The sequence below is a fragment of the Pteropus alecto genome, unplaced genomic scaffold, assembly GCF_000325575.1.
Source record: "Pteropus alecto unplaced genomic scaffold, ASM32557v1 scaffold20, whole genome shotgun sequence".
Taxonomy (NCBI): domain Eukaryota; kingdom Metazoa; phylum Chordata; class Mammalia; order Chiroptera; family Pteropodidae; genus Pteropus; species Pteropus alecto.
In genome coordinates, this window is record NW_006436298.1 from 41,952,531 (window position 1) to 41,980,266 (window position 27,736).

Consider the following 27,736-nt stretch of genomic DNA (forward strand, 5'->3'; position numbering starts at 1 on the left):
TCTTTCCCATATTTAAAGATTTTCTACATACTATTCCATGGCCTAAAATGCTTTTCTTCCCTTTTGTTATATGGCCTATTATTTTTGTCCGTTAAGTCTCACTTAAATTTTACTTTTTGAAGAGGCCTTTCATGATCAGCTTATCCCAGTTTTTGTTAATGTTTTCCATCCCACCTCTTTTTTTTTAATAGCACAAATAAAAGCAATTTGTACTTATTTTTTATAGCACAAATAAAAGCATTTTGTACTTAGCTTTCTACTATTTGCCTAATTTCCACTAAAACATAAGCTCTATGAAGGCAATGACTGTATATATGTTTTAAAATTTTTTATATCAAGTATGCTTTTTAACACATAGTAGATACTTGATAAATTTTTTGTTGAATTGATGGATAAATAAATAAGGGAATTGCGTAAAGTGATGTAAGAGGCATGGAATGTCAAAAAGTAGCCAAATACTGGTTCCTTTACTCCTTGTAATGAAGAATCCAAAAATGAGATAAATTGCTAAAACTAGACTATGTAATTAAATGTATTAAATCAGATAGTTGGTTGATAAGTTCTGTAACTTTTTTATTTTAGCCTTTTCTACCCCCTTCTCTAAGTAGAGGAGAATACGATTCAGAGGAGAGTCTGGAAAGTGATGATGATGATGATGATGATGCTTTAGCTTCAGATTTCCATCTCCAAGAGCATTCTAATTCAAATTCATACAGGTATGGAATACTTAATAAGCTTCTTTTTAAATAATCATCATGGCTTATATATATAGTGTTTTTGAAAATAATATATGTGAAATTAGCTTGGAGACATATAACACATTATAACTCAGATTTTATTGTTGAAATTGTTAAATTCCTTTACAGTAATTTCAGTTAATCTTTTATTTTCCATGAATGGATGACCTATATTGTTTCTCTCTCCTCACAAATGCTATCAGATTATTACTTCTTTTTTGCTCCCTGAGATAAACAAATCCCACTCGTTTAGCCTAGAAAATCTAATGTCTTTTCAGTGAACAGTAGTACTCTAAGATGTCAGTGATTACTGTTTTAAAAATGGCTTCCGCATATTATAAAAATCATAAATGTTCCCATACTGCATTATCCTTATATATAGATGTGATGGTATATTATTTTGTCTTTATTAATATGTTGATTATATCTGAAAGGTATATTTGAGATAAATAAAAATATTATATTAAGACATGATCTGTTAGTGGTGTGATAGAAGAGCATAAATCTTCCAGAAGAAAGAAGTATTTTGGAGAAAATGAAGTACTTTTTTATTGAAAAGAAAAATTATGGGATTTCTACTTGAAATACTGGTGTTTTTTTCCCCTATTGACCTAATTTTAGTTTTTGAATATATAAAATATTTACATGGCTCAAAAGTCAAACTGTATACCTCAACAACAAAAGACCCCAAATAACCCAATTAAAAAATGGGCAAATTACTTGAATAGACATTTTTCCACGGAAGACATACAAATGACCAATAAGTACATGAAAAAATGTTTATTGTCTCTAATTATTAGAGAAATGTAAATCAAAACCATAATGAGAGCTCTCTCACATCCATTGATATGGCTACTATTAAAAACAAACAAACAAATAAAAAAAACAGTGTTGGCAAGGATGTGGAGAAATTGGAACCCTCGTGCAATGTTGGTGGGAATGTAAAATGGTGCAGCACCGTGAAAAACAGTATGGCAGTTCCTCAAAAGTTAAAAATAGAATTACCATATGATCCAACAATTTTACTTCTGGATATATACCTAAAAGAATACAAAGCAGGGTCTTGAACAGGTATTTGTACAACCATCTTCATAACGGCATTATTCTTAATAGCCAAGGAATAAAAGCAAACAAGTGTCTGTGCACATATGAATGCATAAACAAAATGTGGTATATATATACAGTGGAATATTATTCAATCTTAAAAAAGATGGAAATTCTGATACTACAACATGGATGAACCTTGAGGACGTTATGCTAAGTAAACTGAGCCAGTTACAAAAAGACAAACACCATATAATTCCACTTGTGTGAGATACCTAGAGTAGTCAAATTCATAGAGACAAAATAGAATTGTGGTAGCAAGGGGCTAGGAGAAGGTAGAAATGGAAAATTATTGCTTAATGGGTATAGAGTTTCAGTTTTACAAAATGAAAAGAATTCCGGAAATAGATGGTGATCATTGTTGAACAACAGTATGAATATACTTAATGCTACTGAATTGTACACTTGAAAGTAGTTAAAATGGTAAACTTTATGGTATGTATATTTCACCACAGTTTCAAGTAATAAAATGCCAGTACTCTACGAAATAAATGTTTCACTTGAAATAAAAAAGCTGAAATATCTTTTTTAAATGAAAAATGCAAAGCCGTATAAAAATATGAACTCAGAAGTCTTACATTTCTTTCTTCTACCCAGTTTCTCCTCTATACCCTCTACAGATATCCATTTTTATTAGTTTCTGGTTTATCCTTCTGTTTGCAAAAATAAGCATGCGTACATGTGCATATATATGATATTCTATAACTTTTTTTTTTAATCAGTAATACTGGAGTTCATGCCATATTAACACTTGAAGGTCCTTCTCCATTCTTTAAAAATGGCTACCCTAATATTCCTTAGTTTGAAACTAGGTATTCAGCCAGTACTCTCCTGCTAGATAATTTGGTTGTTTCTACTCTTTTGCTGTTGTAGATAATGCCGAGCTGACTTGAGTAACTGCATGCATATGTTGTTTTGTTTTTGTGGAGGTATATCTTCAGGGTAGATTCCTAGTAGTGGAATGGTTGGGTCAAAGAGTGGTATACTCTTCTAAATACCTAAGTGAAATTTTAACATCTTCTATTGCCTTATTTTTAGTTGGTCATTGATGCGCCTGGCAATGGTACAATTGGTGCTCAACAATTTGAAGACTTTCTATCCCTTTGCAGGTCATGACCTTGCAGGTAATACATATGTTAACATGAATTAATATTGCCATTGCTTTCAATTTACTATTTTGTATTTTTTTGCAAATAGGGAAGAAACTTCCTGTTGTAAAAGATAGGTTTCTCTAAAACAAACCAAGTGTCTTTAAATATGTCTATTATATTGTTAGGTGCTCTTAGGAGGATAACATTCAGGAAAGCAGGGGATCTGAGCATGATGCGATTGACTGTATTGAGACTGTATTTATACCTGTAGCTGAGGTTTTGGGAGATTTAATAGTAATAAACACATAGAAAACTAAGCAAATGCAAAAACTTAGTGATTGTTAACTCCAAGGGAAGAAAAGTTTGCACAGGAAAGAAAGGGGTATGATGATATATCAAGTGGTTTGGCTGTGATCTGTATTTACACATATATAACAAGGTTATAACTAAAATAACAACAACAAAAAAATTATGTGATCATATTGGAATGATGGAAAGAGAAGTTTATTCTCACATTCTATAGTAATATATCAGAAGATCATTTCTAAAATTGAAAAAGCAAGACGTCATACTATAAGCATGTTATATAGGTTTTTGTAGGTAAATATCAGGAATAGTTAAAAGTTGAGGGTGAGATCGGGACTCAGGAGTATGGAAATGTAAGACTGGAAAGTGCTCAGTTTCATAGTATTGTTTAAAATTTTTTTTTTACTTTTGTGTATTATTTAATTTTCTAAGCAAGTCTTAGTTATATACCATACAGAAATTGGGCTGATACAAAAGTTTAAAGCAATTAATTTTACTCCCAGACATATTTTCATAATATGCAGATATATTTTTTGTCACGTGGAATTAAAGTCAAAAGCAGTCATTGATACAGAATCATTTAAATCATGTCATAAATATTATTTCAAGTACTTGTAGTAAAGCTATGATGTAATTTTGACTTAAATTGCCCTTTTTTCTGTTTCCTAGGCCACCTAATTATGTTGAAACGTTACACCAATTTATGACATTCTTTTTTTAATCCTCCAGATTTTTATGCCCACCTCTCTTTCACATCTCCTCTGCCAAAATATGTATTAATATCTTATCTCAGACATTTTAACAATTGAATATAGCATTTGCTGCAGAAAATAAATGTGGATCAATTTTCTTTTCTTTTTTTTAGAGCTTCCAGTTAGTTCACCACTTTGTCATGCAGTTCTAAAAACTCTTCAGTGTTGGGAACAAGTTCTTCTCCGACGACTTGAAATACATGGTGGGCCACCTCAAAACTATATTTCAAGTCATACCTCTGAAGAGAGTTTGTCTGCAGGTCCTGCAATTCTCCGCCACAAAGCTTTGCTGGAACCTACAAACACTCCTTTCAAGTAGGTTTTCCTGGATACTGTTTTTAAGCATGAGTTTTATTAAATCAGAATGTATTTAAAGAAAAATATTTAAGTCCTTTTATATTTAATTTGCTGTTCTAGGTTCATATCTCTGTCTTTGTGTGATGCATATTGTAGTCCAGAGGCTAGCAAACATTTCCTGCAAAGGTCCAGATAAGGAAATATTTTAGGCTTTGGGGGCCTTACAATCCTGTGACAGCTATTTAACCCTGCTATTGTAGGTGAAAGCAACAATAGATAGTAAGTAAATGAGTGGGCATGGCTGTGATCCAGTCAACTTTATTTTCGAAAATGAAAGGCAAGCTGGATTTGACCTGTGGGCACTTGGGAATAGTGCTATTCAAAGTAGGCAGTTAGCAAACTGTTTTGCTGTCCATGAAGACTTAAAAGCATTTGTACCAAAAGGTAAATCACTGCAGTATTGCTTCATCAAGAAAGTCTTGCTACAAAAAATGTTAACTGAACTAAACAGTGTACTCAGTGACTTAATGACATAGTTCATTTACATGAACTAATTAACCTCTTACCTCATTGCATATCAGTAACAGAGTTCATGGACTGGTATTTGTTCCTTGGTAACACTTGGAGGAGCTGTGCTTGTAGATCTCCTTTAGGAAGCATAACTAGTACATTCCTAAGTTAGGGATCAGCAAACTGCAGCCCACGCAATCAAATTCACCCCTCCTTCTATGTTGTAAATAAAATTTTATTGGCTCACAGTTACACCCTTTCATTTTAATATTGCTTCTAGCTGCTTTTCCACTTTAGTAGCAGAGTTGAGTCGTTGTCTGAGAGACCTTATGGCTCATAGAGCCTAAAATATTTACTATCCAGTCCTTTAAGAAAAAGATTGCTGATTGCTGCCCTAGATGATTTGGTCTGATACTAGTTAATTTATTATTATGAACATTTATATAGCACTAAGGAAATGTGATAAAATTAATCAGAAATCTCCAAAGTGTATAATTAAATATACTCTCTCTCTGTAGATCCAAACACCATCTGGCACTGTCTGTGAAGAGACTTTGGCAGTATTTGGTAAAGCAGGAAGAAATTCAGGAAACCTTTATCAGAAATATATTCACCAAAAAAAGGTGTCTAAATGAGGTCTGTATAAGTTAAACCTGTTTACTGTTTTATTATTGAAGTCTTTTGTATTATAAAGAAAAAGTTGCATTTTACAGTCTTTTTAAAAACTCATTTTATGTCATAAACATATACTATGCAATTAATTTATAGATGAGTAATTGGAAAGAGAGGGTCAGTATTTGCCTAAACCAATTTAATTTAAAATTCTAATTCAGATGTATTTGGAACTTTTTTCCCCAAAAAAGATACTGTTTGAGTTAAGATACTGTATCTTGTTTCCTGTGCTTTGAGTTGTCATGATACCCAGTTTAAGAGACAGTATAGAAAGTTCCCATGATTTTCATGTGACAGTTAAAAGTAGCTTATTTTAGAAGTTTAGCTAAAACTAGGTTTGTGTACTGAAAACATTTCAAATAGATACATTTTCTTTTTATTCTAACGGTTATGCTTCTTAATAAAATTTTGCATGCTCAAATTAATGTTAATACTGTAAATGGTTAATTGTACCTCAGTATTATCATTATAATGATTATTTTTCTCAATTCAGTGCTACTAAAGAGTTTCAGTTTGATGAAACTTGAACCTGAATGTAAATGAACATTTTGCTTCCTTCTTTGAGACAGTTTTGCTATTAAAAAATATCAGGTAAACTCAACGGTTGACTTAATGATGTAATTAATTCCTTATCTCCTCATGGACTAGTAGCAAGGAGTTCAAGACTGGCAACTGATCTGTGAATCACATTTTGAGAAGCACTGAACTAGTCTGAAAGCAAGCTTTGTACAGTTTTTGAAGTGGGAGGGAAAAAGGAAGGTATTTCAGTAGAAGAAATAAGGAAGTAGAATGGCTTCTTAATATACAGGTTAGCAAAAAGCAAGATGGCATCTAACCTCACTGAAAAAAAGGAAAATTACATATATTCAATTGTCTTTCAGTTTAAACGCTAATTTGTAAGAGGCAACTGCATGTGCTGTTATTTAGTATTTGCCTGTTTATGTAAATATATTTGAATTAGCCAAGCCAGGAAATATATAGTTTTCTTGCTGACTTAGAAGACTTTTGATATACGTACTTTAGTATGGAATTGAAAACTAGGCAAACAATAAATACAATAGATACAATACAAATGAATATATATCTATGTAACTGTATATAAGATATATTTTAAATAGTATATGAATTACCATTAAAACAGTTCAAGAAAATTTTTGATGAATAAAATTAAAACTTTGCTAGGTAAGAGTGTCAGACTACTTAGCATACGTTGACTCATGAGGTATTGTTTTTTATTTTACATATATCTTTGCTTAAAATAATTTGTTACAAGTTTAAGCATTCTGGTAGTAGTGTATAAAGCACTACTGTATTCTGTACAAAAAGCATGTTGACTATGCTTATTACTTCTTTGGTTTCTCTGATGTACCTTGTTATATGAATATGCAAATTTGGCATTATTTCAAGTACAAAATCATATCTGATTAATATAGTTATAAAAATTAAGACATTTTTCTACCTCTGATACATTTAGTATATTTGGGAAATGAAACAGTTCTCAAAACAAACAAAACAAAGAAACTATTGTACCACTAGCTTATCTAGTTTAATCAGGGAGTAGGATCATTAAGAGAATAAAGTAACATAACCAAGCCAGAATGAGTAAGAAAGAATAGCAGATAAGTGCAACTACACCTTTTAAATTCCTCTGTTATTTTATTCTTAGTTTCCTAGGGAAGTTTATGAGATCTTAAGAAGCAGGAATATGAATGCTGGACTAAAAGCTAATAACTATAAGCTGAGTATTTTCTCTGAATTTTAGGTTTTTTTACCTGCAAAATGAGTATAATACCTTTTACTTTTCAGTGTTTTAGCCAGTACATTTAACTTATTTAAAAACCGGCATGATTAATGGTGGTTATTAGAAATTTATTGTTAGTGCTTTGTTATTTTATTCTTCGTGGAGGTACTCGTAAAGATAGTGATATTTAGATAAAGAGACTATGAAAAGAAAAAGTTTTTATAGTAAAACAGATTGGATGGAATGAAATAGAATATTAACTTTATAGAGTTAGTATGAAATTATTTAATCTTTACTGGAAAGTTGACTAGCCTATTTTTGGTATTAACAAAATTACCTTCCATTCCTTTTTTTTTTTTTTTTTAAAATAAAATGATGATTATTCTTAAATAGTTGAGTCCAAAGTCACTGTGCCGTTTCAGATAGTTAGGAAATAGATACACGACAGATCCTGTATTTTGGATGGGACATGATGGAGAATATTTTGAGAGTTCTGTTGCTTTCTTTATTCCTTTGTGTGTTTAAAATGAAATTTTCTTCATCTGGTGTTGAAATCCCAATGTCAGATTTTTCTTTTCCTATGTACTATAATTCAGTGGAATATACATTTTAAAATAGGTCCTTCCTATTTTTAATTTACTTGGAAATTAAGTACAGATAGCTGCAAATAGGCTATATCTGAATCATTCCCAACAACTGAAAAATACTTGGCAGCGGTCATCTGTTTTCCCAGTTCCTTTTTCCGTTTTCTTTTTTTATGAGAAAAACTAAATGTCCTGAACCAGCTCTTTCTTTAACTAATGCTAATATCCCCTTTTAAGAAGCATGTGTGCCTCCAAGCAATTTTTTTTTTTTAAACTATTTTTAGCTAAATCGAGAAGGAGAGAATCAGAAACCTAGAAATCAAAATTTTTAATCAGGGCATTTTTATGAGTGAGACACCATAGTGGAGACAAGACATAGTACTGTGTAAGAACAATTTGATTTTAATTTTCAGTTGATAGTATTCTGGCACAAGTAGCTCTGAAATTTGTAATATGAAATACTTTGGGTACAATCTTGCTTTAATGTTGACATCTCATAAGTGAGTAAAAATTTCTAAGGAGATAGAATAAAATCAATAGTGGTTAATGAGTTTTGAGGGATTAAGTTTTCTCTAACCTCTTACTCCTAACCATGCACCCCCATACATGTTTCTTTTATGATATATTAAATTAAAAAATAATAACTCAGCCTAGTGTTGTTTTCTAGTAAATTTCTTTAAAATCTAATTTAAAAATATCCCCAATATTTTGCATGTTACATCTCGTCTTTACTCTTTGTCATGTGGTTATTCTTTCTTAATGAAGTCATTAGAGGACAACTGTGAAACCATCAAAAATTCTATGATGGAGGAGCCAAACATCAATAAGGTACAAAGTATCATTCAACTGAAATTAGAAATTGCATTCTTTAACAAGAAGAACAAAGTGTTTCTATTTTAATTTTGGACTAGACTTTGTTTCCAATGCAATTAATGTTTTACTTCCTCAATTTATTTATTTTTTTAAATTTTAACAAGTTAAATATTGCAATCACAAAATTTTTTCTGCTTTATTAATAAGAGAATGCAATTTTAAAGGAAGTTGAATGTGTCCTGTTTTGGCTACAGATTTCTCTGGGTAAATACAAGTTCTTTATAAAATGTAATTGCAATAGCCATTACAGAAGTAAAGTAGTATTGTTCTGTTTTTGCAAGTATCACTTCTGAAGTTAAAATTCTTTTCTATGATACTGATTAATTCCTTAAAATATATCAAATACTATTATATAGCATTTATTTTACTGGTAAAAATAGGATCTAGCATATTGCCTTGTGGATAGTAAGTACTCAGTTCTTGAGAACAAGAGCACAAAAGATAAGAATTTGTGCAGTAATGAAATAACTCCCAAATGTTCTATGATCACACATTCAAATATGGCTTTTATTGGGTTGATACATAATTCATGTGTTTCACATTCTGATATTAAGATCATCTCAAAGGAGTAATTTTTAGAGAAAATTTTCTCAAAAGATTTTTTTTAAGGCTATGAATTCCCACCTCTTATTTTTTCCCACATGAACCTTTTAGTAAATAAGAGAAATAATTCTATGCAATTAATAAAAAAGGCTGATTTGATGTCAAGTATATATTATAACTAAAACCTTGGCAGAATAAATATATGCAGTCCATACTTTGGAAATTTCTCATGGCCTTTGGGAGTTTTAACAGACTATAATTCAAACTTTTAATTAGTTAATAATATTCCTTGCTTGGGTAATCATTAATTAGTACAGTCTATTCATTACCAGAATCAGAATGTTGTATTACTGTAGCCATTACACTACATCAAAAGGCAGTCATTCTGTTAATATCATAATCATTTTTGGCCAATGTTTTCTAAGCCATGTGTGACAATTTTATTTCTAACAGCTTTATTAGGTATACTTGACTTAAAATAATTGCACATATTTATTAAAGCGCAGAGCTTGATCAATTTTCACATATGTACACATTGATGAAGTCATCAGCACAAACAAGAAAATATATCTATTACCCCTAAAACTTTAATCCCTTACTTACTCCTCGCCTCTCACCTCTTCCTTCTTTCTCTCCAGGCAACTACCAATCTACTTCTTGATATTATAGATTAGTTTGCATTTTCTGGAATATTTGTAAATGAAATCATACAGTATTTTTTTTATGCACTTTCTCAGCATAATAATTTTGCGATTCCACTATCTCTTGTATTTCAGTAGTTCATTTCTTTTTATTGCTGAGGTGTATCATTGTATGGCTATACCACATTTGTTTACCCACTTCCCTCTTGATAAACACTTCAGCTGTTTCCATTTTGGAGCTATTTCAAATAAGACTGCTTAGAATATTAATGCACAAGTCTCTTTGGAAGGGCATATACTTTGATTTCTCTTGTGTAAATGCTTAGGAATGGAACGGCTGAATTATATTGTAGGTGTATAGTTAACTTTTTAAGAAACTGCTCAAGTATTTTCCAATGTGGTGTAAACAATTTACATTCCCAGCAGCAGCGTATGAAATCTCAGTTGTTTCACATCTTCATCAACACTTGATATGGTCAGCCTTTTTATTTTAGCCATTTTACTAAGTGTGTAGTCATAGTTCATTGTGTTTTTAATTTGTATTGAGCATCTGATCATGTGCTTACTTGCCATGTGCCTTTTAAAACGTGTGTTTTTTATTAGGTTGTATGTTTTCTTGAGTTTTAATAGTTCTTTATATATTCTAAATAAGTCTTTTATCAGATATGTGATTTGCAAATATTTTCTCCTAATATATTGCTTGTCCTTTCATTCTCTTTACAATTTCTTTTTAATTCATTCTTTGTATGGATTTTCTTTTTAATATCATACCTAAGAAATTTTTGCCTGAGTCACAAAGATTTTCTTCTGCTTCGTTCCAATGTTTTATAATTTTAGTTTTACAATTAGGTCTATCACTCATTTTGAGTTAATTTTTTTATATGATGCAAAGTATGGATCATAGTTACTTTTTAAATTATCTGTGTATCAGTTGTTCCAACACTCTTTGTAAAAAGATTATTCTTTCATTGAATTGCCTTTTCTTCCTTTTAAAAAACCAGTTGACATATATGTGTAGGTTTTTTTCTCCACTCTGTTTTGGACCATTGATCTGTTTGTTTATCTTTATGCTAACACCCACTGTCTTATTGTGCTAACTGAAATTCTGGTCTAATATTAAATAGAAATGGTGAAAGCAAACATTTTGTTTTTGTTTCTGATCTTGGGGGAAAGCATTCAGTCTTTTGTCATTAAGTATAATGTTATCTATAAGGTTGTTGTAGATGTCCTTTATAAGACTGAGAAAGTTTCTTTTCCTAACTTGTTGAGAGTTTTTAATCAGGAAAAGATGTTGGATTTTGTCAAATACTTTTTTTTAAAATTCTTTTAAATTAAGTTTATTGGGGTGACATTGGTTAATAAAATTATATAGGTTTCAAGCGTACAATTCAATAATACATCATCTGTATATGCATTGTGTTTTTGCCACCCAAAGTCAAATCTCCTTTCATCACCATATATTTGACCTCCTTTACCCTTTCCTATCCCCCACTCCTTTCCCTCTGGTAACCACTAAACTGTTTTCTGTGTCTATGAGTTTTTGTTCATCTTGTACATTTGTTGCTTTGTTTTATATCCTACATAATGCTTTTTTTGCTACTACAGTCATGCACTGCTTAACAATGGAAATATATTCTGAGAAATGAGTCGTTATATAATTTCGTCATTGTATGAACATCATAGTGTATTTATACAAACCTAGATGGTATAGCCCACTACACACCTAGGCTATATGGTATAGCCTATTGTCTTGTAGGGGAGGAAAAATAACTTTCCCTCTACCCTTCTGGCTTCTTGGCTGAGACATCTCTGTAATAAAAGACAGATTAACAGAAGAAAACAAAAGTTTAATAACACACATACCTCCTTTATACATGGGAGAGACCCAGAAAAACTGAGTAACTCACCAAAATGGCTGAAGCCACCACCTTAAATATCATATTCAGCTGAAGATCTTGGGTATGGGGGAAGTCAGTAATGGGAGATTACCAGAAAAAGCACAATAAACAGGGTAAGTTTTTTATACAAATTTAAGCTTTTATGTTGTACCTTGATAAGAGTTTCTAGAAACATTGTCATCCTTCTCTCGCTGGTGCTGATACAGCTAGGGAGAAACCCTTACAAATGGAGATTTCCCTTAGAAATGTAAATGTCTTTTAGAAGGGTAATTTCTGCTTGGTTTTCAGAGCTACTTTCATGTCTGCTATTTCTTAAAATTAACCAATCTAAAATAATTTTTATGCTAAAGAGACCTATTTTGGAGTGGCAAATTCTGTTCCCCTACAGCTTGTAGGCTACAGACCTGTACAGCACATTGCTGTACTGAATACTCTAGGTATTTGTAATGCTATGGTATGTATTTGTATAATGTATTATATTACAATGTTATAAGGGCTAAGAAGTCACTAGGTAATAGGAATTTTTCAGCTCCATTACAATTGTTACTGTCACATATGCAGTTCATCCTTGACCAGATGTCTCTTGTTAATTAGTGCATGACTGTACTGAGATGTTCACAAGATTTTTTTTATTAGTCTGTTAATACGGCTAATATTAAACCAACCTTTCATTCTCAGGATAAGTTCCATTTGGTCATGATAAGTTATCTTTTTTATATATTTTTAATTTGATGTGTTAAGATTGTTGTTAAGAACTTTTGCATCTATGTTCATGGTTTGTAGTTTTCCTAGAATGTTTTTGGGTATTTTGGTTTATTTTGGGGGGCTTTTTTTTTTTGTCTTTTTTTGGTTTTTGGTTTTAAGCTAATGCTGGCCTCATAGAATGATTTGTGAAGTGTTCTCATTAGTTTTTGGAAGAATTTGTATAGAATTAGTAATATTTGTTTCTTCAGTGTTTGGTAAAATTCACCGGAGAAACCATCTGAGCCTGGAGTTTTTTTAACTACAAATTTAATTTTTTAACGGATATAGGGCAGTTCAGATTATCTGTTTCTTTTCGAGTGAGCGTTGATAATCTGTGTCTTTCAAGAAATTTGCCTGCTTCGTCAATCGTCAAATTTATTGGTGTAAACTTATTCATAATATTTCCTTATCCTTTTAATATACAGTAGAATCTATGGTAATATCACCTCATTCTCTGCTATAAGTTAGAAAACAAAATTATTTCTTAATATTTTTATTCCCTAATATTTTGGATATGGTGTCATTTTATATTCACTTAATTGCTTTCCATTTTCTTCTAGTATGCCTTTGATACTCTTTAGTTCTCTTCTTACTTCATGTTTGTTTATACTTTATTGCTAGAGTATTGCTGAAGTACTCCAAGAACACAGCTTTACATTATAGAAGGTAGTAGTAACCGAAAATCACTAATGAGACCTAGAGTCTCAGTTCAGTTTTTCCATAGATCTGCTGTGAGGCCTTGAGCTCATTTATTAACATGTAAAATAAAAGTTGATAGTTTTAGACATCCTGCTGCTCTAATTGAAAGAGTAGTAGAGTCCTGGAGCTAGTCTGTTAGAACTACCCTCTCCAGTTTCTAAGGGAAGCTCTGTAGAACCCAAACATTGTTCAGATCAGTTTCTGCATAAAATTTCTTTTTTTTTTAATTGTGAAATATACATACAAAATTTACCATTTTAATCATTTTAAGTGTATAGTTCAGCAACTTTAAGTACATTCACATTGTCGTGCAGCCATCACCACCATCCATCTCCAGAACTTTTTCATCTCCCCAAACTAAAACTCTGTACCCATTAAACAATAGCTCTCCATTCCCCACCACCCAGCCAACTACTTTCTGTCTCTATGAATTTTACTACCCTAGATTCCCATTTAAGTGAAATCATTCAATATTTGTCCTTTTGTGACTGGCTTATTTCACTTAGCATAATATCTTCAGGATTATTCCATGTTGTAGCATCTATAAATTAAAAGTTATTTTAAACCAGGGGTCAGTAAACTATATTAAGCAGGCCATATCCAACCTGTTGTTTTATAGGCTATGAGCTAAGAATGATCTTTATATTTTTATGAGGTCGTTTAAAAAAAAATAGAATATGCAACAGTGACCCTCTATGGTACACAAAACCTAAAATGTTTAGCATCTGACTTTTTACTATTTATAAAATATTATCAAAGGATTATAATACTAAGAAAACTGGTATAAACAAATCTTGCTTTAATAATTAGAATATCTTGATCCTTTAAATTTAATTCATTACGCTTGGGAACATAAGCAATTAATGAAGTTGTATGTTATATCAGCTATCTTATTATATGGGAAAAAGCAAGTTAAAAAAACTTAAATTCCCCTTGTCAAATAAATTTTATTTTATGGATAATGGATAATACCTTTGGATTCGAAATATCTAAAGAGTTTTTTTAAAATAATTTAAGGAAGTATTAAATGACAGATTGGGATATACTTTCTATTACTGAAATCACCATATTTTTAATTTTCTTTTCCTCCGTTTAGATAGAAGCAGATTTGGGATATCCTGGAGGTAAAGCAAGAATTATTCACAAGGAATCTGATATCATTACTGCCTTCGCTGTTAATAAAGTAAGTACATAGACATTTTTCATTTCTTCAGGTATTAAGTACTCATAGTTGGAGAATATTTCTTCTTGTCAGTTTATTCAGTATCAGTATTTCTTTTTTCCTAAAGCTACTTCCCACTTTTAAAATTGCAATCTGAATGAGTTTTTTATTTTATAAAATGATTATATTGATATTTAATTTTTTGATTTTGAATATATAGCAGATAAAATTTTTTTTCTTCTCCAGAGACAAAGGTATACGGTAACCTTTAGAATTTATGTAACACATTATAAAGGTTAATCCAAAGAAAAAGTTTTCTATTTTTCTCTATATGAATATGTTTAATGTGGTTCTTAATATTAGACCGAATCTAAGCTTATGTGATTCAGAAATTGTCCTTTCTTGACTTATGGCTGTAAGTCAACTAGAGTGTTTTTTGTTTGTTTTTCTTATTTTTTTTATTTTTTTTATTTCTTAGCCTTCTACTCAGCATTCTCATTAAAGGTGTCTGTAAGCTACTCACAGAAGAGGTAGCCTTGTGTACAGTGGTCCAAAGTTGAAATCTGTCTTAATCATTTTTTCCCTTCTGTCTTCCCTAGTTGGCTTACTATAGAGTTTTATAATGACTTCTAGATACTCTTATTTCCCTTATTTTCATTAACTTAAAAGATACACACACACAGTGAATTCCTAATTTAAAAATAATCTTTAAATATTATTTAGATATATATCCTGTGCCATTATCTATTCAATAATCATTTCACCAGTTGGTTCTCCGTTTTTCTATGCTATCTTTCTTTTCTTTGATTTCTCCTAGATAGTTATTTTGTCATTTTGTCCTCATCTTTTTCTGTGTGCTTTGTCTCGTTGCCCTCATAGACACCCCTGAACAATGGACTAGTTGTTATGACAGGCAGTTTTGGAATATGCCTCTTAGCTATGCAATTCTCATATTATAATACAGTATATGCATGTTAAATACAAATAACAAAATTACTGTCTATGCCCAACAAATATATTCCTCCCCCTGAAGAAAATATGATTTTAAGTATTCTGTGCTATAAAACAAACTTTTTTTTTTGGATGTATATAAGTAATGAGCAATCGTCCACATATATAAAGTCTGCCATTTACTGTTTAAAAGTATACCTATTTAATTCTTATTTCTCCAGATTTGTTAAATTTGTAGCTGAGAAATAGTGCCTTTTGTTTTACATTGCATTCTTTTAAAATGGTGGTGAGATTGAACTTTTCCCATTTGTTTAGCTGTGATTTATCTGTGCCAAGAACTGTGAAAGGTCTGAGATGTCCCCCGGCATTCCAGTTTAATGGATGCTGTTAAAAGACAGAAGACTCCGGGGCCAGAGACATGGGATAGTTTATCACTAATAGCGAAAGCAGTAGCTAGAATATTAGCATTTTTGCCCTGGGTCCTAAACTATAATTCCCACAAAGTGACAGGGCGAGGGGCAGATGATACCTGCACACAAAGTGATATGCATTATAGGAGAGGAACACTGAGTTAAGGGAACTCAAATCTTTTCTAATGATAGTAAGCTTACCTGCCCTTTGATCTGGAGGGGAAGACTATAGCTATATATATCCTGGAAATAATACTGCAACACAAAGGACAGTCAATGACTCACTCACACAATATGCAGAAAAGACCCAGGAAGAATTATCTCCCAGCAGTCAAGTTATATCCTTTTTCCATTTATCTCTGAGGTCTTTGTTTTTTCTAATTAGTTTTTATTAGCATTTTATATATGATGGAAATATTAATCTTGTTTTCTCTTTGCCATGAATAGCTTTCATTTTCTGTTTTAGAGATGTACATTTTTAATTCATAGATGTTTAAAATTATATATCATTTAATCTGATCAACTTTTCATTTATGGTTTCTTCTGGCATACTTCTCCCACTCTTTCTCTACCCCTATCTATACTTTACCTTTATGTCCTTTCCCAAATTCTGTGTTTCATACCTAAGAGTGAGAGGCTTTAGGTGAGGTGATATTATCTCATTTGAATAATTCACTGCTATTTCTTTGGTTTGATGTTTCTTTTCTCTTTTATCTTTCATTACCTTCCAGGGCTCCTATCTTCTTCAACATCTCCCTCCCCATTTCTGAACTGCACAAACCTTACAAAGATTGTACCATTCTAGTAAACTAGAGAGACAGGACATGCATTACCATTTATAGCTGGCTTTCTGTTGGATGCTCTTGAATTCTTAGAACATAAGCATGTCTCCAAGCTCAAGCTGATGATTATTACACTCCAAATTTAATTGTTGAAATTAAAATATTTATTTGTGAGAATACTATTTATTCTGTACCTTAACAGCCTCATTTCTTGAACTTTTTTGTTTAAAACTTACTGTATGTTTTTTGTTTAGGCAAATAGAAACTGCATAGCAATTGCTTCGAGCCATGATGTTCAAGAACTGGATGTTTCTGGAATTCTGGCTACACAAATCTATACTTGGGTAGATGATGATATAGAAATGGAAAGCAAAGGGTACCTTTATACTTTGTTTTTATTAAGTAACATTGCAATATGAATGATGATATCCATTGAACTATAACTTTCAAAAGATTTTTTAAAGGAATATTCCTCGATTGTAAGCAGAGTAGAAGCCGATATGCTAAAGGGTAAAGAGGGGGTGGCAGGCACTCTAAAGGAAAGGAATTGAGGGTTAAAAGAGAATAAGTGAAGGAATCTGAAATTATTCAAATACGAAGTTATCGTTAGGAGTTAAGAACTGAAAAAAATTAAGAAACATGAAGTCATATGTTACAACTTTTAGGAATAATAGAAGAAATGAAGAACTGATGGATTGCTTTCATTCTAGTTGACATTCCTTTGTAGGTCAGAAGATTTCTTAGTCATACATGCTCGTGATGATTTAATAGCTGTGCAAGGTACAACCCCATATACACATAGCAATCCTGGTACGCCAATCAACATGCCATGGCTTGGTAGTACACAGACTGGCAGAGGAGCATCTGTGGTATGTAGTTAAAAATATTTGTGTATAAATATCTTATTTTTTCCTCTAGCTTAATAGATAAAAGATGATTTAAACAATTTTTTCTAAAAGTTCCCAACTATTTAGTAAGTTATACTTGCTGGAAGTTGTAAACTTTGATTACGAAGAATAATGTTTTCATTTTAAAAAGATAGAAAATAATTTTAAATAAATAATTTAAATATGTTAACTGCTATATTTTAAGTAATAATTATTTGGAATTTATTGGTCCAAATCAAGCCTTAGCAAGCTATGGTCTGTGGATTAAATTCTGCCCACCACCTGTTTTTGTATAGACAAAATACTAAGAATGGTCTTTACATTTTTCAATGATTGAAAAAGAAATCAAAAGAGGAATGGTATTTTGTGACACATGAAACTTATATGAAACTGAAATTTTAGTATCTATAAATAAAGTTTTATTGGAATATAGCCACAGTCATTTGTTTATATTTTACCTATGAATGCTTTTATGCTACAGTGGCAGAACTGAGTATCTGAGACAGAGGCCATATTCCATAAAGCCCAAATTATTTATTATCTTGTCTTTTACAAAAAAATTTGCTATCCCCTAGTTTAGATATCTTTTAATGAATATCAACTAATATGTCCATATTAAGTACGACTTCTTTTAATGCTGAGATAAATGTTTTTTGAACAAATGAAAATAATATACATTGTTTTAAATTTAGGCAAAGTAAAATATGCAGATGATCTGAAACATAATTTTTCTGTAGTAATGGAAGATCTTGAGCCCTGATTACCTAAGATGTAATCGATGTTTATACCTCCATGATATCTCTTTTTTGATACTTTGGATATAGGAATTGATGCATAAAATCGAAGAAACCCAGCACCTGTAATTCTTTCTGTAGCCTTCTAGGTGGTAGGTTTGGGGATTTTTTTGTTTCCTAAGTCCTGTAGAATTCTTTCCTTGGCCAAAAAAAAAAAAAAAAAATTGTTTTTCCACTAATCAGTAAGTGTTTAAATAAAGGTTTAATTATCTTTAATAATATCTGATATTTGATATTTAATGCAGTTCCTTTATTGCTCATATAACTATTATTCTTTGTAGCTGTTATAATTACTCCTTATTCTCATTCTTTTCATGCTTGAGATTGCACAAAGGTCAAGTGATTTAACTAGGGTCACAGTCTCAAATTCATGGTAGTTTGTATTAGAGCCCTCCATTCCTCTTAGCTCATTGATTTCAGGGAGGAGTGTTTTAAGATTAAATTGAAGAATTTGAAAACCTATCTAGTAATCACTCAAATGAATGACTTGGTCATTAATATTTAATTTCTTTCCAATTAACAGGTATGTTAAAATTCATTTATAAAACCTATTAATATTATCATCTTTTACAGGGGAACTTAAAGAGAATATACAAAATATATGAAAAGAAATAATAGATATTTTTTCCAACTCTAGTTTCAGAGAATTCAATACAGTTCTTCCTATAACCACTTTCTTTGCTGGTCTCTCAGCTTCCATGCTTGCTCCCTCTGTTCTGTGCACAGCAACCAGAGTTTCTCTTTTCTGTGGCATCTTCATTCAGATTGCCACTCGCCTGCTTAAAACTTTCAGATTTCCCAGTACAACTTTAAAAAACAAGTCCTTAACATGGCCTCCAAAGCCCTATGTGATTTAACTCCTGCCAGATTTAACTCTGTAGCCTCATCTCCCTTCATTCTACACATGATTCTCTTTGTTCTAGTTACAGTGGCCTTCTTTCTGTCCCTTGACCACATCAAACTCATTGGCATGTTAGAGCTTTTGCCTTGCTTTCTGCTTAAAATGCTCTTTTCTTGTTTTACCATTCAGATCTCAGCTCATATTCCCATAGATTTCCCTTGCTTCCCTAGTAAAGGCATCTGCCCTTCCCTACTCTACCCTCAATATCCCTATATCATATTATTCCATTCTGTCATCTTTATAGCCTTTATCAGTTTTAAAATTATATATCCATTATTTAGATAGAATGTAAGCTCTTTTAGAAATTGCTTTATGCCTGCCTTATACACTGGTGATCTCTAACAAGAATGGTGTTTAACAAATTGTAGGTGCTCAGAAAATGTGCTTATACTCCAAAGCATTGTAAACCAGAATTTATCATTGAATTTATCTTAGAACTAAATTTTCTTCCTATCTAAATCTTAGAAGGACATATTTTTAGTTTGGATCATTGTGATTTGTAAACATAAGTATTGGGATTGCCCCACTCCATCTTCAAGTGAAAGACACTGATACAATAAGGTAGTTCTTTTTTATATGGACCTTCTCCAATAATGAATGACTTTTCCCCCCTAAAATATTTGACATATGCTTTCAGAAACTTTAAAGCTGTGTTTATTTTTTTTTACTCTTAGTTTTCCTTTGATACTTTACTCAAAAAGTATCATTTAGTTAGAAAAAAAAAAAAGATGAAAGAACAAGAACCTTTAGGCATTTCTTTAAGAGAAACAGGAGATTTAAACATGAAGTTTCCTAAACAAAAGTAACATTCAGCAGATTTTCATTTTTTGTGGAAAAATGATAAAATATTTTCTTAATCTTATTTTATTGAATTATAAATACCAACATAAAAGAATACTTGTTATGACCAACTTCTTTATTGGAATAAAACTGTATCTATACGTATATATTTTTCAGTGTTTCTATCCCTCACCAGTTCTGCTGAATAATCCCTTTTCTCTCTATCAAATCCCCTCTTTACTCACATAGGCTAATTGAACAATTTAAAATCCAAAAGAACAACAATAACAACAAAAAATATACGTGAGACTGATATTACAAACTTAGGATAACATACAACTGCAGTTATGGTACTGTATAAATAGGAAATGTTCTATAAATTAAAATTATCCCTTTAATTTCATGTATTTACTCTTGTTTGACAAGCTACTTAAATCATTCAAAGCATGATTTACAAATGGGTAAATAAACAATTCCAAACTATCAATTAAAAATTTATACAATTTTCTGTTTACCTCTTTTTTTTTTTTTCACATGCTTCTACCTGTCTTTTTAACCTTATACTATTCAGGATTATTCCAATAAATTTAATGGGATCAGAAAAGAATTGGCAAGAAAGGAGGTAAGACTAAATTCTCAAGGTGAATTTGTTCCTAGAGCCTAGTCAATGATGCAGAAAATGTTTGTACACTTAAATGTAAGAGCGCTGAACTATTAAACTTAATTTCTGTTACCATGTTTAGTATTTTTACCACTCATAATGGCAGTTATGAAATCACATAAAAATAAACATTATTTGAATTTCTTGTCACAAGTAAAATTTTTAATACGACTATTGTAACTAGAAGAATGATTTTTCTTTGTTAACAGATGATTAAGAAAGCCATTAATAATGTCAGAAGAATGACTTCTCATCCCACTCTTCCTTACTGTAAGTCAATAATAGCCATTTTTCTAAGGAATTTAAAGAATGCTTTAGTTTAAAACAAAAGATTTAATTTTTTTGTGGAGATGTTTGCTACAAATAAAATCTTCATTTCAAAATTGGATAAAAGTAGAAAAAAAAATTCCCTGAATTAATAGAGAAGTCTAACTTAATGTAGTAAATTTTTAGCATTTTGACTACATATTTTAAGTTTGCACATTTTGTTTTTGAACATTTTTGGACTCTTTACACGTGCTAAATTGTAATTGATAATTATTGTTTTAATAATAGGGTCACTTACATCTTTTGTTACATAAACTGGAACCATATCTTGGTCATTTATTGCCTCATTATAATCAGTTTGTCTTTTATCAGACACACTAATAGTAAGTATAGACAACAGTTATTAATAAGTTCTTCTAAGGCAGGATATATTTATTTTCAGTTAATCTTTCTTGGGATCTCAAAGGTTTTTCTTCCTTTTACAAAGAACTTAATTAATGTGGAATTTATTGAAAGTATTGAAGCAGAGAAAAAATTGAGACAGCTTTCAAATTAACTGGTAGGTTGGAATCAATATTCATATTGGCGTGTGAGTATTCCAACTTTTTTTAACATAATTTTTAAGTTGTGCCCTTCAACCAGTTGTCCTACCACGCAGTAACAAAAACAGTACATGTTAATTATTCCTATCTCTCCAATTAAATAACCTATAAAAATTTTACCACCTTTTCTTTGAGAGATACTCTGATAAAATACACTTGACAAAACCAATGTTCTTTTATACTTATTTATTGTAAGTGCTGTAAGTTATCTATTATCAAAGTTGTACACCAGTGTTAAATAAAAGAGTTCAAGAGAATCATACGTTTAAAATGAAAGGAAGAATTTCTGATACTTATACTAGAGGAATAAAATAATATAAAAAATTAGTTCCTTTTCACTACATTGAATGTATTCAACTCTAGAAGTATATTTTCTATCAACAAGTCTAAAGTAAAGTGAGAACTAAAAATCTGTCATGGAGCATAGACTATAGGAGTCAAATGTGTTTTACATACAAAGCTTAAATAATATTACTCCCACAGCAAGAAACATTTAACATTGCTTAAAAATCTATCCTTATTCTATGCAATAGGATTTGGAAGTTTCCTGAAATATTGAAGGGACTTCATTTTTTTCTCAGCCTCATAGCGTGTATCCTAACAGATGACTAGTATTATAGGGAATAGTCTCTACCTCAGTCCCATAAATTTAAATAAAGAGAGCCCTAGCTTCAAAGGCAATTAATGGAGTTATTTTCAGCATTGTTAGGTAACATTAGATCACTTCTGTCTTGGGATAAAGACTCTTACTCTTCAGAGAAGTACTATAATTGCCAGATAAGAAACTTGAAAAATTAAAAGCTAATTAATTAATAAATTTTTTGCAGTTCATGTCATGAACAAGTCCCACCAATGGTAATTTAATTCAACAATAAGCACTTTTTATGTAATAGAAATGGTATGAGACAAGATTTTTTAAAATTTTACCCTGAATTTCAGTTATCTCAAAATAGTTTCTTTCTTACTTTGGAGTAGATCTTTTAAAAAATCTTATTCACTAGAACCCACTATTTTTTGATTTTGACTCTAGGGAAATTTTTAGAAGTTAGGCTAATTGGTTGGATTAAAATAGAAATGGAAGTCTTAAAAGTCCTATTTTTTTAAATAATGAGCATTTAAGGTTTTTACCATTGTAGCTAACCTATTCCTTACTGCTTTGATATAACACTCTTCAGTTACTAATAAGGGATATTTGATCAGACAGCCTGTTTTTTAAAATCTTAGTTTACAAAGGTTTTAAGAGATGATTTCATTTTATATGTCAGCACTTAATAATTAGGGATCATTTTCAAATAAATAAAACCATTATAATATTAGAACACTTTGAGTGGTTTTTAAACACAACTGGCCCAATTTATTTTTTTGAATAAGCTAAGTAAGACTATTGAGGGTGAGAGAAAAGAGCTAAATCCTGTCTCAGGACATTCTGCCCACCCTCCCAACCTCAGGCCAGTGTTAAAACATTTCAGAACAATTGAAGTCCATTTATTTAAATACTTGGTAAGGAATGAGAGAATCTTAACTAATATTTGATTAGTAATGTGCTACATCTTTATATACATTAATAAAATTTCTTACTACCTCTTTGCCTCATTAATATTAATAATTATACTTAATATAAATTGAGTCCTGTATATTAGGTGTATTTCTGAACAATTTATAGAGATTAACTCATTTACCTTCTCACAACTGTCCAGTTACTTATATGTCATTATTCTCCTTTTACAGAAAGGAAATAGGCTCAGGGAGGTTAAATAATTTTACTAGTATCACACAATTAGTAAATGGTAAAGTGAAGAATTAGTAATTATTTGGCTTATTCATATTTTTCAATGAAACATATAACATATTTGAGATATCAGGTCAATCAGAAAAACTATTAGAATTGTTTTTTTTCCTTTAGCTTGACATTCAAGGCCTCCTACAATCTTTTTTTTATACAGAGAAAATGTATAAATTTAAACATTAATAGTATGCTGATAAGAACTGGCTCTTTAGTAGTCCCAAGCATTTTTAAGGGCTTATCATAAAAGTTATTTATTAAAGGCTATTAAAACATCATTGAGTTAATTTCAAAAGGAAATAAAATTTATAGAGGTCTGATTTAATTGCTTCTGTTGTTTTGTGTGAGAATATATTCTCAGTCAAAAGTACATCATATAGTTAACTGTGTCTAAGATTAAGAGTATTCAAGTGAAATTTTATACAAAGGTAAATTCATGTAAATTGACTATGAATCATTTCTTAGGTGTTTCTTTCATAAAGATTTTCACATTGGATTTAAAAACAAATTTTCCAAAGATTCCTTAAATAAATTTGCGGTTTTTGCCTTCTTATAATGCAGATCTGACAGGAGCTCAAGACGGAAGTGTCAGAATGTTTGAATGGGGCCATTCTCAACAAATAACCTGCTTTCGATCTGGTGGCAATTCAAGAGTTACAAGAATGAGATTTAACTACCAGGGAAATAAGGTAGTATATAAAAATGCAAATGGAAAAATGGTTTGTTATGTTGGAAGTTTATAAATGTTACTAGTTTGGGTTTCCGAAGAGAACAGTTCAATGAACTAATGGTAAAGTATTAATCTACATGAATTCTTCTTTAAAAAAAATTTATCTGAAAGAATGCTTAAATTCATTTGGTTCCACATTATATATTTATCTATTAAAATTCACTTAAATCATGCTTAAAGACTAAATGATTATAGGACCACCTTATGTTACACATTTTCGATTAAACAGTTATACTTTATCCTCTCGAACCTACTCAAAGTATGGTCAAGTACCAAGTAGCAAGTGACATCTGGAAGCTTCTTAGAAATGCAGATTATTGACTGCTCTAGACCTACTGAACCACCATGTGCATTTTAACCAGATACTCTAGTGATTTGTATACACATCAAAGTTTTGAGAAGCACTGCGACAGAATGGCATCAACAAACTATGACCTAGCCACCTGTTTTGTAAAAAATTATACATGGCCAGAAACCCTTACTAATAATTGAAGGAATACACATTAAAATGAACGTTTTTTCTGTAAATTGATAAATATTTAAAATTTTAGTAATGTGTAGTGTTGACTAATGTGTAAGAAAAATGGGTACATACATTAATATTACCTCAGGGTTTAGTTTTGTCTTCACCTACCAATTTTAAGTGATGCCTTTTGATAAAGCTTTCTCATTTCCAGATATCTATCCTACATAATACTCAAAGGTATATGTTCAAGAATGTTCAAAGCAGTACTTTTTATAGTAGGGAGAATTGGAAAGTTTCAAAAAGTTATAATACAACTATACAGTGTAATTCTATACAGCACAAGAATGAGGTAGATTTATATATACAACTGTGGAAAGGTGACTATAATAAGCCAAAAATGTAATTGTGGAACCGTGTATTTATTATGATCTCAATTTTAAAAAACCCTGTAAGTGTGAATGTTTGAATATTCATAAAACAAATCATCAAATTGTTATTTGTTTTGAGATCTGGAAATGGAAAAGGGCAAGAGTCCAAAGTTGGCATTTGTTTTCTATAAGTATGCATTGGTTAATATTCCTAATGTTAGCCCTATTGATCAAATTTCTTTATAATCTAAAGAAAAAAATTATTAGCACTCTTACTCATCCTTCAAGATCTGTATCATATACTCCCTCGCTGGATTATTTGACATCTTTCCAATCAAATTGCCTGGAGTTTCCATAGTGGAGTTCTTTTACTGTGATAATCTTTCTTTCATTTTACTTTCTACTGTTGTTTGCATGTTTTCCTTATTGTATAATTCTGAAAGTCCTTATTTTGTCTTTTTCAAAATGAACAATTTTCTATCTTATGTATGCTAAAACTTTGTTGTATAGCTTAATGTATAAATCCAGTTTCCTATTTTTGGAGTACTTATAGAGAATATACAGACTGTGCTGTTGGTTTGTATAATAAAATGAGTGTCTGATGTTTGTTTCCTTTACATCGACCCTGGAAGTTTTCTAAGCAGTAGCTAAATGTTTTTCTGGACAAGATCCATGCATAGAGGAAGTGAAAAGGCAAACAATATATCTATCAAATGTTTACAGATCAAAATATGAGATTCACAGTAAGGGTAGGGGTAAATATGTGCTTTTGTATTAAACATTAAATTTTTTTTTTCTCTAAGTTTGGAATAGCTGATGCCGATGGATATTTAAGTTTGTATCAGACAAACTGGAAATGTTGTCCAGTTACTGGAAGCATGCCTAAGCCATACTTGGTAAGCCAAGAATACCAACTTTAAAATTTTTTGAATTTTTATTTTAAAGACACTAAGAATATATATTTGAGGCCAGAAATATTAAAGCCAAAAAATAAAATCTATCTTGTCCTATGTATTTGATCAGTTTACTATAAGCTCCTATCCTTATATTATGTGCAAATTACCATGTGAGTTTTAAAAGCTCTCATAACTTGGAAAATTAACCTGTGTAGAACCAACATGGCACCTCCAGAGAACCATGCAACCTGTGGCTTGCTAAAGCCCTTTCCCAGCCTCACTAAGCTGTAGTCAAGAGACTAGAGATATGGTTACTTTTTTTCAGTTATCCCTTATGAACAAAGTAGGAAACATATCCTATAGCCGGTACTATTACTTTCTTGCCCAAGTTTTAAAAAAATTTTGATATATATCTATTCAAGACCACAAGAGCTCAGTGAACCTTCTATAGCTTCACAGAACGCTGAATTTATATTTAATATGTTCTTTAGTGAAGCCCTTTAAAGGATTAAGCAATACCTATCAAGAAAAATTAAGAATATAGATTAAGATTCTGGTAATTCACCCAAGGTTAAATGCTGGAATATAGTACTAATCTAACTGAAAGCAAGCAAGGGAGAGTTGATGAGAGTACCTTGAAAGAATATTTATTTTTTCTTTTATTTTCATTAAGCTAACATATTTAAATATAAAGATTTGTGTTCCCTAAGGGATTGCTTTTTTTTTTTTTTTTTAATTTTTAAAGAGATAAATTGGATTAAAAATGTACATTATCAGCTTTGGTGGGCTAAAGTAGATCTTTTAGCTTGTTTGTTGTAACAAGGCTATTACCATCTCCAGTAGTGGTGAGGGGAGGATAGGAAAGTAACTCAAAGGAAAAATCTTTCATGTGATGATTTTGATGATTTTGACATTTTAAAAAGTTATTTTTTTGTTGAAGAGAAACATCTGAACAAACATAACTTGGAAGCCTTTATCATTGACTGAATCTCATAATATTTTAACTTCTTGTTTGGTGAAATATTGAAAAATGTAAATTTTTAAATTTTGTCGACTATTAGTAATATGTTTTTATTCACATATTTGAAAAATTATTTAAAAGTTTAAATATTTTACCTAAGAATCTAAAATTCTAGTTTCTGTCTTCAAAGACAAAATTTTCACAAATATTCTAAGGGAAATATTTAGAGTTTAACCTCCTTTTGTTTTCCTTTGAACTTTTGGTTGAACAAAAGCAAAGGGCCTTATAAAGAGTCATGACATATGAAGCTTATTTAAATGGTTCAGGAAATGTGTGTGTGTGTATGGAAGTATATGAAAGAAGGAGAGGCAAAACAAATGTGGCAAATATTAAAAATTGTAAATCTAGGTAAAGGATGTGTGACAGTTCTTTGTATTACCATTGAAAGTTTTCTAAAGTTCAGTGAGAAAAAAAAAAAAAAACATATACAGAGGGTTTAAGTAAGCCACAAATCACATGATCACTTTTTGATTAATGCATCTACCTGATTATAAAAACATTAATGACATCATTAACATTTGTTGTTTATTACCATTCCAGACTTGGCAGTGTCATAACAAAACAGCCAATGATTTTGTCTTCATTAGTTCCTCCTCTCTGATAGCTACAGCTGGTCTTTCAACTGACAATAGGTAAGAGATTACAACTGGAAGTGTGTATATGTATAGCTGAGCTTTATTTTTAAGTGCTTTATGTCCTTCTGTCTAAAAAATGTTTTTATGATCATGCCTTTAAATATTTTTATTATAAAACTTGTTTCTAGAACATTTTTAGTGTTCTAATTATAAATTTAAGAATATTCTGGTACCATTAAAAACAAAATCCATTCCTTTTGTATTTTTAATATTCTAATATTAAGACTTTAGTGTAGGATAAAAGGATTTGATTGTTGGTGACATTAATTTTTTTCCACATTATTGCCTGTGTGTTAAGAAAACTTGAGGTTGTTGTACACCTTAAGCTAATATAATATTGTGTGTCAATTGTAATTGAAAAATTTTTAAATTATTTTAAAAAAAAGCTTGAGGCAAAAAAAAACTATTGGCCATACTATTTAGTTACTTCTCATCATGGCTCTATTAG

At 30.7% G+C, this 27,736-nt stretch overlaps 1 protein-coding gene across 1 annotated transcript in view; it reads left to right on the plus strand.

Moving 5' to 3' along the window:
* Positions 1-27,736, plus strand: part of DMXL1 (Dmx like 1) — a 120,515-nt gene that overhangs the window by 82,053 nt on the left and 10,726 nt on the right. Inside the window, 12 exon segments of the mRNA XM_025047731.1 lie at positions 583-716; positions 2,880-2,965; positions 4,104-4,305; positions 5,316-5,433; positions 8,560-8,622; positions 14,289-14,375; positions 16,752-16,873; positions 17,225-17,366; positions 20,730-20,790; positions 23,734-23,861; positions 25,540-25,632; positions 27,194-27,285. Coding sequence (XP_024903499.1) covers positions 583-716; positions 2,880-2,965; positions 4,104-4,305; positions 5,316-5,433; positions 8,560-8,622; positions 14,289-14,375; positions 16,752-16,873; positions 17,225-17,366; positions 20,730-20,790; positions 23,734-23,861; positions 25,540-25,632; positions 27,194-27,285 — 1,328 coding nt within the window.